The sequence below is a fragment of the Sinocyclocheilus grahami genome, unplaced genomic scaffold (genome assembly GCF_001515645.1).
Source record: "Sinocyclocheilus grahami isolate Dianchi unplaced genomic scaffold, SAMN03320097.WGS_v1.1 scaffold268.1, whole genome shotgun sequence".
Taxonomy (NCBI): Eukaryota; Metazoa; Chordata; class Actinopteri; order Cypriniformes; family Cyprinidae; genus Sinocyclocheilus; species Sinocyclocheilus grahami.
In genome coordinates, this window is record NW_015505447.1 from 817,353 (window position 1) to 831,280 (window position 13,928).

General features: G+C 36.7%; 1 protein-coding gene across 1 annotated transcript; it reads left to right on the forward strand.

The window, feature by feature from the left end:
• Nucleotides 1-62: 62 nt before the first annotated feature.
• Nucleotides 63-8,140, forward strand: LOC107599513 (dual specificity protein kinase CLK2-like). Its single transcript, XM_016291130.1, has 12 exons — nt 63-286; nt 939-1,194; nt 2,078-2,168; nt 3,079-3,145; nt 3,557-3,673; nt 3,822-3,988; nt 4,144-4,238; nt 4,346-4,475; nt 5,487-5,569; nt 5,910-5,989; nt 6,115-6,205; nt 7,547-8,140. The coding sequence occupies exons 1-12, from the start codon at nt 93-95 to the stop codon at nt 7,736-7,738; spliced, it is 1,563 nt and encodes a 520-aa protein (XP_016146616.1). The 5' UTR covers nt 63-92; the 3' UTR covers nt 7,739-8,140.
• The last annotated feature ends 5,788 nt before the right edge of the window (nt 8,141-13,928 follow it).

Consider the following 13,928-nt stretch of genomic DNA (forward strand, 5'->3'; position numbering starts at 1 on the left):
TGTGTATGTATGTGTATATATAATAAAATATTAATTATACTTTTTTTTCCCCCCGTGTATTTATCATAATATATTTGTTGCAGCTTGTGCAGATGCCACACTCCAGACGGTACCCATCCTCGGAGAGGGCCAGCCACTGCAGCTACCAAGGTCGTTTTCGGGAGCGGGACAGAGATCGAGGGAGAAAACCTCGGCATCGCCGCTCACCGACGTTCTCCTCCAGCAGTGAACGTGAGAGGAGGGGGAGAGGACACAGACAGAATCCCGGCTATGCCCGATCCAGGAGGTATGATCAAGTACTGGAACCATTGACCAAAATTTCATGGTTTACCATTGCTTGATGCCTTACACGGCTGAAAAAAGCACAAGCTGATAGCAGTTGGTTTTCAGGGAAGTATTACAATAGTAATATTTACTTTGTGTATATTTAGTAATAAATATAATAATCTTACTTTTTAATATGCATATTAAGTAACAAAAACTGTTATCAGCACTGATAATAAGAAATGTTTCTTGAGCAGCAAATCAGCATATTACATTATAAAAAATAAAAAAAAGATAAATCACTTCTTTTCCCAAATAAATTGCTATTTGATTAACATATGGTACGTTTATTGTATTTACTAGTTCTACATGAGATGAAGTTAGTAGTTCCTTTGCCTCTTCTCTTTTTGGATTTCTTATGAATAATTTTTCAGATTTGAATTTCCTCTATGTATGCAGTATTCACCACTGACTTTATTTGCAGTCAAAATGGTTTAAACTTTAATTATTAAGGTTTAATAATTAACCTGTGGTAATGTTTAAACCTGATAATATGGTAAAGTTTTTTTTTTAATGAATATTAATTCAAAACCAGGAAGTATGCAGTGGTTACTTTGAAGCAGAATCATTTTGTAATTCTGTAAAGTGTTAAATGGCACTTATCTTCTCCCCAGCTACGACAACCGCTCTTCAGACCGCAGGCCTTACGACAGACATTACGGCGAGAGCTATCGGCGCCTAGACCACAGCCGCGACTGGGACAGGGAGCACGGGACGCCGAGCAACTACTACTCCCGCGACACCTCGCCCAGCTATGACTACCGCCGGGGCCGCGATCGGGACCGTGAGGACTCGTACCGGGGGAAAGGCAGCAGGCGTAAGCACAAACGAAGGCGGCGTAGAACCAGGTCCTATAGCCCATCGTCCTCGGTGAGTACTTCAATACCCGAGCCTGCTCTTTCCCACCCCCAAATCCTTTCTCCTATCTCTACCCCTACACGCTCCTGTCTTTCTTTCTCCATAATGCTTTTCTTTTCCACAGCCCCAGGATTTGGTAAGTATGAACTCCTTTGTTTTATGTTCTTCTTTTTGTTGACGTTTTGTCTTTTTTAATAGTGATAGTCCAAGTCTTGGCTTTCAGTGTTTATAATCAAATTAGCCCCATCTAGCATTATAGTGAGGCTCAATCCAATAGATATTAATGTTAATATTAATAGTAGAAAATAGGTTTGTTGGGAGAGCCTCCATAATTAATATCTCATAACTCTCATCCATTCTTTATCTTGATCTATCTACACACTTATATTACTCTTTCACACAATTTAGATGTTAAAAAATAGATTTTTTTAAATGGAAGCATATAAAGTTATTTCATAATTTCAGCTCTTTTTAATTTTATTTCCAGTCTTTCAGTAGAGCAACCTTTTGCTTTGGATATGTAATAGTTGTGAATTAGCAATGCCTTTACTCATGTGCTCTTCTATGAGTAAATGTTGATGCAGGTTGCTTTTTGTGACTTTGTGACAGAGGGATGAGGGGGAGTTTGAAAGCAAGCAAGAAGGGAGGGGTAAAATGTTATCTTTGACTTGATCCCTTGCACTATATCCCTATCGTTATATATATCTCCTCACGTGGTGTCAAACGAATCGCCCCATGACCACCAAACCTACCTACAACAACTACAACACTGCTCATCTTCGTCGCCGTGGCTACGGCTGTCCCCCTCCACTCTCCCCGCTCCGCCCACCTCCCCTCCTCCCACTGCGGTCGTGGCGTGACCTCTGACCTGTGACCCTGGCTGGGGCTGAAGCAGCGGAGTGACAGCGGGACGCGGGCACTTTGTGTGAGGGACGACGAGGAGGGTCACCTGATCTGTCGGAGTGGCGACGTCCTGCAAGAGAGATGTACACACTGCCACTACTACTACTCCTCTACTCCTATATCGTAACCTTTCTCCCTATCAGTACCAGCACACAGCAGACACACACAGGGGAGGGCAGGAGGTCATGATCATGATGTTGGTGGTGATGATGATGCTGCCATAGAATGTTCTCCCCTTTTGCCGGAACAGGCAAGGGGGAAGGCATGTCCAACATGTCTTTTAGTAGCTCCTTTATTCATTCTTTTCAATGGGGTTGGGCTGTTTGTGTTGCTGTGTAGAAGAATTATGATCCTTTTTAATTCTTGACTGCCAGCTTCCCAGATTTAGCTTTTCCACGTCCCCATAATGTGCGTTTTATTCTGGTCTTGTTGCAGCATTTGGCTGCATCAAGATTCACATTGCGCCTACATCGTATGCTGTCAATCAATCATGTGATTGCTCTGTGACATTCGCAATGTTTCCAGAGTGACTATGCGTGTCATTTTTCATAGAAGATACAGTAATTTTTTGTTTTCGAATTGGCTTAAAGCAATCCCATAGTTTTAAAATCGTTTAGTTAAACATTTTATCTAATAAAGGCTGCTTATGTCTACGTCGGGCCATTTTTGCAGAAATGCAGATTTAAATCAATTTAATTCGAATTAAAAAAAAATTTATTAGAATTTTTTTTTGTTGTTGAAAAATGTGCAGTTTTTTTTCAATCCATGTTTACTTTATTCCTTTCATCGAGTGTGTGCATATTGACACTTGTCCGATATTTGTTTTTTTTGTTTTTTTTTTAGGTTAACCCAAATAGATAGTCACAGTTATGATTAAAAATGTGATTGTAGGAAGTTTGTTTAGGATTTCTCTTTAAATGTGCTGTCTAATTGCTCTCTTTACATCTCCCCCTCCGCTTTCTCTACGTCTTTTTCCCTCTATTTGTCTCTTAGATGAGATTGCCAGCACTTTGGGCGAGGGCACCTTCGGGAGGGTGATGCAATGTATTGATCATCGCAGGTGAGCGTCATCTCTTAGCAACCAATCAGTTGCTTTACTACAAAACCAACATGGTGTGAACTTCAAACGAAAAAGTGTTGCTTGGCTGTTAAAATGTCTGTCTAGCTGTTAGGCTGGGAAATATCTGCTCTTGGGGCCAGAAATGCAGTACGTGGTTATTATAGGCAGCAAGAAAAGCAAGGGCTTACAGGCTGATGTTTCCTTTAAGAAAATGTTCAGCAAAATAAGAACCACCCCATCTCTTGCCAGTGCTTTTATTGCTCTATAGTGAGCGTTTTGATTATCAGTTTTACTTGCGTCTCTCTACAACAAACAAGACATCTGTTTACTATAGTCCCGTGAGCAAAGTAGTTCATTTCGTCTACTACTTCTACTAGACTGAAAACATGTATGCACTTCTGCTTGGCTAAGGGGTGGAGCACATGTCGCTCTGAAGATCATCAAAAATGTGGAGAAGTACAAGGAGGCTGCCAGGCTGGAGATCAATGTACTAGAACGAATCAATGAGAAGGATCCTGAGAATAAGAAGTGAGTTTGGATCACAATCTTTATAAAATTCAGCATGTTTTGAGCAATTGTACGTGCAGTACTTAAAGTATAGAGCATCTAGGTGCAGACTTGCCAAAGACCACTGTATTAATAACTTAAACAATATTTTCTCTTCTGTATTTCTTAGTCTGTGTGTGCAGATGTTTGACTGGTTCGACTATCATGGTCATATGTGTATCAGTTTTGAGCTGCTGGCTCTCAGCACTTTTGATTTCCTCAAAGAAAACAATTACCTGCCCTACTCCATTAGCCAAGTCCGTCATATGGCCTACCAGATCTGCTTAGCTGTCAAGTGTAAGTGTAAACACTTTTCAAAAATCATATTGAAATTGGAATGAAAGTTTTTCATAGATAAAGCAGATGTTGCACTCCATCTGGCATGTATTAAAGGGCCAGTCCTCTATATATTTGTAAATATGCTAAGTTGGTCTGTTTCTCCTTATTTGCAGTTTTGCATGAAAACAAATTGACCCACACAGACCTGAAACCAGAAAACATCCTGTTCGTCAACTCTGACTTCACAATCACATACAATGTGGAGAAGGTGATGAGTTTCATTAGCTTTCAACCAAACCAATATTTTTTGTAAGTTGACATCAGCTGTCAAAAACTCCATTAGCTGACCACTAATATAGATTCTCTCTTTGGTAGAAGCGAGATGAGCGTACTGTGAAGAACACGGCAGTGAGGGTGGTGGATTTTGGCAGCGCTACATTTGACCACGAGCACCACAGCACCATTGTTTCAACCAGGCACTACAGAGCACCTGAAGTTATTCTAGGTAAGGATGATCATGCCAGGTGACTGACCAAACATGTTGTTTGAGAAATACACAACGTTCTGGATGTAAATTTGAATTATAATAACTGGTAGTATTAGCATGATACGTGACTTAAGTCACAGGACTAGAATGAGTTAATCGCTGCAGCAACACAGTTTAGCTGCTTCCTTTCCACCACAGAGAATTTAATTAGAGCCAGCTAGAGACCACAGTGACTTCATTCAACAGACTGCAGGGAATTGTCCAACGTAAGACTGGTTGCCATGAATGCTGATACCCATCCTAAATCTCTTATGAAATATTCTGTTATGAAATATGTTGCTTTGCTGTAAATATAAATTAGTTAATGGGCTATCTTATTTATAAGTACACTACCTATAAAAATGTTGGCGTCGGTAAGATTTTAAAAAGTCTCTTATGTGCCAAGGCTTCATTTATTATTTATTTGTATTGTGAAATATTATAATTTAAAATAGATGTTTTCTATTTGAATTTACTTTAAAATAAAAGTTATTTCTGTCATCGCAAAGCTGTATTTTCAGCATCATTACTCCAGTCTTCAGTGTCACATGATCCTTCAGAAATACTTCTAATATGCTGATTTGTTGCTCATGAAACATTACTTATTATCGATGTTAGTTCTTTGAATAGAAAGTTTTTATTTGTATTTATTTTGTAACATAAATGTCTTTACTGTCACTTTTGATCAATTTAATGTGTCCTTGCTGAATAGAAGTATTAATTTATTTAAAACAAAAAATAGTAAACTTACTGACCTCAGACATTTTCAATGGTAATGTATTTGTATAATTCACCTACAATCCTTGCAGAGAATCATAATTGCGATGTAATCACAAGTATTATGTTTTTGCAGTTTTCGACCTGAACAGTTTTCACACTTGCTGCTGACTGTACAGTGTTCTGGTTACAAGGTTATGATGCAGTAACATGATGCCACCATTAGATGACTCTATAACTCAAAATGTTATACCAAATGTTTTTTCCTTGCAGAATTGGGCTGGAGTCAGCCGTGTGATGTGTGGAGTATAGGCTGTATCCTCTTCGAGTACTACCTCGGCTTCACTCTTTTCCAGGTACAAAACCTAGCTCCACTACTTCCTTTTCATGCCACCTTTCTGAGTCATGACAGCAGGTCTACACAGTCTACCACACTTATTTATGTTCACTAAGCAGCTTAAGATCAGGTAGACTCAGACCAAAGGGTTACATGTGTCCACATACACACACTAAAGCCAAACACCTGGTATTAACCCTTTGACCTCAGATGTGCTCACTAATGCTCTCTCTCTTTCTCACACACACACAGATCTCTGCATATGTCATACCTGTATTGTAAAACCAGCCAAAAATGTGTGCAAAGAATCTAAATATTCAGTGCTCATCCATCTTAATTTTCTTTGTTGATGTCTTCAGACTCATGATAATCGGGAGCATTTAGCCATGATGGAGAGAATTTTGGGCCCTGTTCCATCCCGTATGATTCGTAAGACTAGGTAAGTCTTTGATGCTAGTAACTCAGTTTTCCAAAGCCTGTCTTCAAAGTGTAGTTTACAATGTCATTCATGCTTACATGTGCAGCAGTTTGTGTAACTAAAATGATCATTCCTCCATCCCATAGGAAACAGAAATACTTTTATCGTGGACGTCTGGACTGGGACGAGAACTCTTCAGCAGGACGATACGTCAGAGAAAACTGCAAACCTTTACGGGTAAGTAACAGACATATTTAAGTCTTCTGATTTAACTTTTTTTTTTTTTTTATAAATGAATACAGCTTTGAAGGTTTAATATGTGACCTTATTTGGCCTGGAAAGCAAATGTAATAGTGAATAGTGGATATAAATTTGTTTTAGAATGTTTATATAAATCTGGGCGGTCATATGTTAATGTTCTCATACAGTGTTCTTTATCTTTCTTCTCTCTCTCAGAGATATCTTCTGTCTGAAGCTGAAGAGCATCACCAGCTCTGCGATCTGATCGAACTTGCTGCTGACTGAATATACTGTACAGTGTTCTGGTTACAAGGTTATGATGCAGTAACATGATGCCACCATTAGATGACTCTATAACTCAAAATGTTATACCAAATGTTTTTTCCTTGCAGAATTGGGCTGGAGTCAGCCGTGTGATGTGTGGAGTATAGGCTGTATCCTCTTCGAGTACTACCTCGGCTTCACTCTTTTCCAGGTACAAAACCTAGCTCCACTACTTCCTTTTCATGCCACCTTTCTGAGTCATGACAGCAGGTCTACACAGTCTACCACACTTATTTATGTTCACTAAGCAGCTTAAGATCAGGTAGACTCAGACCAAAGGGTTACATGTGTCCACATACACACACTAAAGCCAAACACCTGGTATTAACCCTTTGACCTCAGATGTGCTCACTAATGCTCTCTCTCTTTCTCACACACACACAGATCTCTGCATAGGAACATATGTCATACCTGTATTGTAAAACCATATAAAAATGTGTGCAAAGAATCTAAATATTCAGTGCTCATCCATCTTAATTTTCTTTGTTGATGTCTTCAGACTCATGATAATCGGGAGCATTTAGCCATGATGGAGAGAATTTTGGGCCCTGTTCCATCCCGTATGATTCGTAAGACTAGGTAAGTCTTTGATGCTAGTAACTCAGTTTTCCAAAGCCTGTCTTCAAAGTGTAGTTTACAATGTCATTCATGCTTACATGTGCAGCAGTTTGTGTAACTAAAATGATCATTCCTCCATCCCATAGGAAACAGAAATACTTTTATCGTGGACGTCTGGACTGGGACGAGAACTCTTCAGCAGGACGATACGTCAGAGAAAACTGCAAACCTTTACGGGTAAGTAACAGACATATTTAAGTCTTCTGATTTAACTTTTTTTTTTTTTTTATAAATGAATACAGCTTTGAAGGTTTAATATGTGACCTTATTTGGCCTGGAAAGCAAATGTAATAGTGAATAGTGGATATAAATTTGTTTTAGAATGTTTATATAAATCTGGGCGGTCATATGTTAATGTTCTCATACAGTGTTCTTTATCTTTCTTCTCTCTCTCAGAGATATCTTCTGTCTGAAGCTGAAGAGCATCACCAGCTCTGCGATCTGATCGAGGCCATGCTGGAGTACGAGCCGACGAAGCGTCTCACTCTGGCTGCAGCCCTGAGACATCCTTTCTTTCAGAGCACCATCAGCAGCGCTGACCAGAGCGCCGGCAAGAACTGGGAGGGCAACCGCGACATCAGTCGGTGACAGTGACATTCGTCTTCAACCAACGTCTCTCTCTGTCTTTCGCCAAAAAAAACCTGAGGGCTCGCATGCCAAGAAAGATACCATGGAGCTGAACTGGCATGGCATAAAGTTTTATAGTGCAAGAGCAGCAGAAGCATATGATTTCTCAGTCATCTTCCCATGATGTGAGAACAGCTCCGTGTGCAGCGGGACAATGTGAGGAACTTGGCACTTCTAGAAGATCCTAGTAAACCGTCATGCTTGTACGTGATTGATTGGACATTTGGAGGGTTTTTGAATAAATATGCCCTTCAAGTTCAGTTCTTCCAGCCAGTAGTGGCTAATGGTATTGTTGGACCGCCATAAGCAGGGGAAAATGTATTTGATGGGGGGGGGGGAGCATTAACATTACACTCCATTTGAGAAAATAACTGACAAAACAAGCATCACTGTTACAATATAGTTATTTTTGGGCAAATCTGTTTTGTGCATTTTAGCCCTTAGCTGATAATCGCAGATGCATTATAACACACTGTTTGTATTCGGTTCAATTCAAACCAAGTATCAGAGCAGCAGTGTTCCGGTGATTGTGTCCCTCAGCACACGTTTACAGTATTTATTTAGTTATCCGGACGTCTTATTTTGTGTCTTTGTATGGATTTGACTGTATAAATTTGTAAATACGAATAAATATGTTATGACTATAGAATAAAGGGCCTATCTGTTTGCTTGCTGTGAATGTGTTTTCACAGCGGCTCTCCAGGCAAAATTATTATTATTATTATTATTCCTTTATTTAACCAGGAAATTACATTGAGATATTGCTATCTCTTCTTCCAGTGAGACCTGGTCAAGACGGCAGCACAAAGTTTCATACAAAATGTACCACAAATTACACAATCACAATTGATAAATAAAATCAGATAATGAAAAACAATTACAAGTATCCTTTACAACAAAATTTTCCATTCAATCTTAATATTTTATCTCTAACGGATATGAGGCATGCATTTAAAGAAATAGTTTACCCAAAAATGAAAATTTACTCAGCCTGAGGCCCTCCAAGATATAGATGTTTGTTTTTTTAATCAGAACGGATTTGGGGAAATTTAGCATCGCATCACTTGCTCACCAATGGATCCTCTGCAGTGAATGGGTGCAAACCGCTGATAAAAACATCACAGTAATCCACATGACTCCAGTCCATCAGCGAATGTCTTCTGAAGTGAAAAGATGTGTGCTTGAAACTGTCATCTTGTCTGAATCAGGAGATAAATAGGAACAGATAAAGTACTGTTTACTAGCATCTACTAAAATTGTTCTGTGCAAATATGTTGGTGGACGTTTATGTGAGAGGACAACAGGAAATTTACTTTTTCACTGGAAGAAGCTTTGTTATGGATTATGGATTCGTATTTGGTCCAGAACCACGAGTTTAAAGTTAAAACACCTTAATGATGGATTTGTTTCTTTCAAACATGCAACTTTTTACTTCACAAGATGGTAGTTGATGGACTGGAGTCGTGTCGGTTACTTGTGGATTATTGTGATGTACTTATGACTCTCATTCTGACGGCACCCATTCACTGCAGTGGATCCATTGGTGAGCAAGTGATGTAATGCTAAATTTATCCAAATCTGTTCTGATAAATAAACTAGCTCATCTACATCTCGGATGGCCTAAAGGTGAGTAAGGCCCCGATCACACCGAACACGTTTTTTAGGTCTGAAAACGCGAGGTGCACCGCACTGACTTTTTTTTTGGTGACTTTTAAAAAAGAGCAGTGTGCTGCGTTCTAAAATCTTAGTTTTTTGCTGTTAAGTAAACTGTCATATTAACAGAAATCCTTAAAAATACTGCTCCGGGTAACCCGCGACAGACACCAAAAGTTTCTCCTCCAACATAGCAGTCTCCCGACTTTCTAATACCGAAAACAATTCAAAAATTGTTTCGCCTCTCACTGCAAAAAATGCGTTCTGTCTGATCGGGGCCTAAATTTTCAGCAAACGTCCATCATTCCTTAAAACTAATTGTAAAGACATTGCAGTAATGCAACAATGGCACTGATTCTAAAAATATGAAAACATAAAACATAAACATGTCAAGAGCAAAGATATGATGGGTGATGAAAGAATGAAAGATTCCAGAGACGTATTAAGAGATTTTTTTTTTGTTTTTATTGGCTTTTCCTCGTTCATGGCCAAAAGATTTAAAGAGCACAGCTTAGTGTGTAGACAATCACAGTAAAGCTCTTCTACAAGCACCTTTTCTCTGACCAGCCATTAAGCTTTATTTAGAAAGCATCACTCTAGCCGACTCTCAGTCATTTAGTCATTCCAATCTAATACCGAAAACAATTCAAAAATTGTTTCGCCTCTCACTGCAAAAAATGCGTTCTGTCTGATCGGGGCCTAAATTTTCAGCAAACGTCCATCATTCCTTAAAACTAATTGTAAAGACATTGCAGTAATGCAACAATGGCACTGATTCTAAAAATATGAAAACATAAAACATAAACATGTCAAGAGCAAAGATATGATGGGTGATGAAAGAATGAAAGATTCCAGAGACGTATTAAGAGATTTTTTTTTTGTTTTTATTGGCTTTTCCTCGTTCATGGCCAAAAGATTTAAAGAGCACAGCTTAGTGTGTAGACAATCACAGTAAAGCTCTTCTACAAGCACCTTTTCTCTGACCAGCCATTAAGCTTTATTTAGAAAGCATCACTCTAGCCGACTCTCAGTCATTTAGTCATTCCAAACCTATTGTCAAATGAGAAACATAGACTAAAGCACACCCAACATACAACCTGAATACAGTATTTGCTAAAGAGTGCAAAAAATGAACTTAACCACATTTCCACCTAATGAACAGCAACAATGTTCACGTATAATATTTCATGGATAAAATTTGCCATGCAATGGACAAAATGTTCATACTAGAGTGTCTTTGGCCCAATAAGCTAACCTGTATTAGTAGAAAATAATATAATATAATATGTTTTCATGAATCATTTTGAATTACTGAAGAAATGTCTGTAATGTCAAATTGTGAATGAACTCGAAACAGGTTGTTTGAGGCTAAATAGTGTAACAGCTGTTGAGGTTAAAAATGACTTTGTCACGTCATTCGTTCAACACGGACTTCTTTCACATGTTCATCTCATGTTGTCTGTAAAGCTCCTCAATCTGTTTTCCCTCCTACCTTCCCATCTGCTGGGAGGAAAGATCTTACCCTTAATCTGTTCAGATCAATAATCATACAACAGCTATTTCTCTTCAACTGTCTAAGTTACTGTAAGTCTAAAGAAAAACAGGTGGCCAACTTCACCATACTAAAATATAGATTTTTACACATAGCTGTAAATGAAATGATATTAGCAGCACCGTGTCAGTGGTTGACTGTGAAACTCCCACCATCACTAATGTGATTAGGTCTATAATCAATTACGTCATTTGGGAATTAGCTGGGACAGATGCAGGGAGGGAGCTGGCTTTAAAAACATGTAGCTCAACAAGACTGTTGGAAAGCTAGCAGATGGTGCCTGAGTTTGGACGTCAGGTTCCTTGGATCAAATGATGTGCATCTGAAGAGTTTCAACAGATATCAGGTAAGTCGAATCTTTATGCTTAATGTTTTTCTGTTATTATGATCTACATGAAGAATTTAAGATTGTATTGTACTATACTTACAATACACAACTAAATAAGTGCATTTTCACGAGTGATTATCAAATGTGATAATATATTATTTTGGTTCAATTATCTATATTACTTTATTATATTAACTGTTTATAAATTCAGTGCATTCGACATAAGGATGCATTCATTTATTTGTACATTGTAAGTAAAGTAGACACGTGATATGTGTAGATATGTGATTATCACATGTAATTAGCATTTTTGCAGAATACAGTATTTATAAGATTTGGTAAGATTTTTTTTAATGTTTTTGAAAGATGTCTCTTATGCACACCAAAGCTTTGAATAAATGCTGTATTTATGATTAAATACAGTAAAAAGAGTAATATTGTGAATTTTTGAATATATCGTAAATTTAATTTTGATATTATATCAAATATTTTGATATTATATTTTTTATTTTGATATTATAAAAATGTAATCATCATACACTGAAGATACATAAAGATACATAGAACATACTGTACATATAAACATGTCAATATATGCAAGCTTACTAATATATATATATATAAAATATATATAAAATTTTCTTTCAGCGTTGTTTACTATAAATTGATTGATATATATATATATATATATGTCTATATATGCAAGCTTACTAATATATATATATATAAAATATATATAAAATTTTCTTTCAGCGTTGTTTACTATAAATTGATTGATATATATATATATATATATGTCTATATATGCAAGCTTACTAATATATATATATATAAAATATATATAAAATTTTCTTTCAGCGTTGTTTACTATAAATTGATTGATATATATATATATATATATGTCTATATATGCAAGCTTACTAATATATATATATATAAAATATATATAAAATTTTCTTTCAGCGTTGTTTACTATAAATTGATTGATATATATATATATATATATGTCTATATATGCAAGCTTACTAATATATATATATATAAAATATATATAAAATTTTCTTTCAGCGTTGTTTACTATAAATTGATTGATATATATATATATATATATGTCTATATATGCAAGCTTACTAATATATATATATATAAAATATATATAAAATTTTCTTTCAGCGTTGTTTACTATAAATTGATTGATATATATATATATATATATGTCTATATATGCAAGCTTACTAATATATATATATATAAAATATATATAAAATTTTCTTTCAGCGTTGTTTACTATAAATTGATTGATATATATATATATATATATGTCTATATATGCAAGCTTACTAATATATATATATATAAAATATATATAAAATTTTCTTTCAGCGTTGTTTACTATAAATTGATTGATATATATATATATATGATTTTTTTTCTAGGTTTTAATGCAGCCTGTGCTTACATTTATTTATTAGACTGGGACGTATGAAACTGGAGAAGCTGGAATACACTTCCTCTTGAATTTCAGTAGGCTGTCACTTTTTGAGAATTTGAGAGACTCAAGTTCGTAAACACACGCTAAAGGAGAGATGAATTCCGTGGTGAAGAAATCCCTGGGCGCCCCCTTCCGACAGCTGAGCAGCTGCGTGAGCGGGGATAAAGACGGATTTAGCCGGAAAGGCAAGACCGTCCGCAGGAAGAGCGCCCCCTGCTGCTACAGTCAGACAGCACACGACTCGTCCTGGTTAAGGACTTACCAAGCAGAACTGCACAGGGAAAGGTACTAAAATACGCTTATAAAATTATTAGACACTTATTATCCGATCTTTATTGCATAATTTATAATGTAATTGTTTGTATTTTGTCTGAGCAGGAAACAGAGGCAAGCCAAATTTGCGCAGAAGAATGCAGAAAGAACCGCAATAAGGGCACATTATAGAAGCCCTCACCGCTTCACAAAGGTACGTTTGTGCTGTTTTTCATCACTTAAAAATGATATGTGCTGAAATAGCAGAATATACTGGCTAACTTATAATATATGTACATTTTTCAGGCACCTGTACAGAGGGCAAGCTTAAAAAGCAAGACCCCCACCAAAAGTGACAACTCTTTTTTTGGTGCCTTCCGGGGACTCAGTCTCAATATGAATGGAGCACAAGCCTCCATAACATCAGCATCAAATGCAGATCCGTGTAAAGTCATGTGACCACAGAGAAGAAACCATTTCAAATGACTCTAATGATGGGACAACTGATTGTTATCCAGTTTATTTCCTGGTTACCAAAAGGAACTTCCTTTGTTGCTGCTAATATCTCAGTTCAATATCTGAGGTGAATTATGACCTACAGATGCTGCATTCCAGGAATATAATCTGATTTGGATATATCATGATAAGATATCATGATTATGATAAGTCATGAGACCTCAATGAAAATCAGGATTTATAATTTAAGAAATAATAATAATATAATAAAAGGTCTTTAGCTATTTAAAAATATAAATAAAACAAAGAAGTAAATTGATAGGCTATTTAATAAATATTTAACATTGTTCACTTTAAGCCACTAACTAAAATCTGAAAATAAATTTGAATGGTAAATTATAAGAGTTTTCACTGGTGG

Coding starts and splice junctions, on each gene's coding strand:
- LOC107599513 (XM_016291130.1), top strand. CDS start 93: ATGCCACACTCCAGACGGTACCCATCCTCGGAGAGGGCCAGCCACTGC. Junction 3,989..4,143: donor GATCTGCTTAGCTGTCAAGT/GTAAGTGTAAAC, acceptor CCTTATTTGCAG/TTTTGCATGAAAACAAATTG. Junction 4,476..5,486: donor AGCACCTGAAGTTATTCTAG/GTAAGGATGATC, acceptor TTTTCCTTGCAG/AATTGGGCTGGAGTCAGCCG.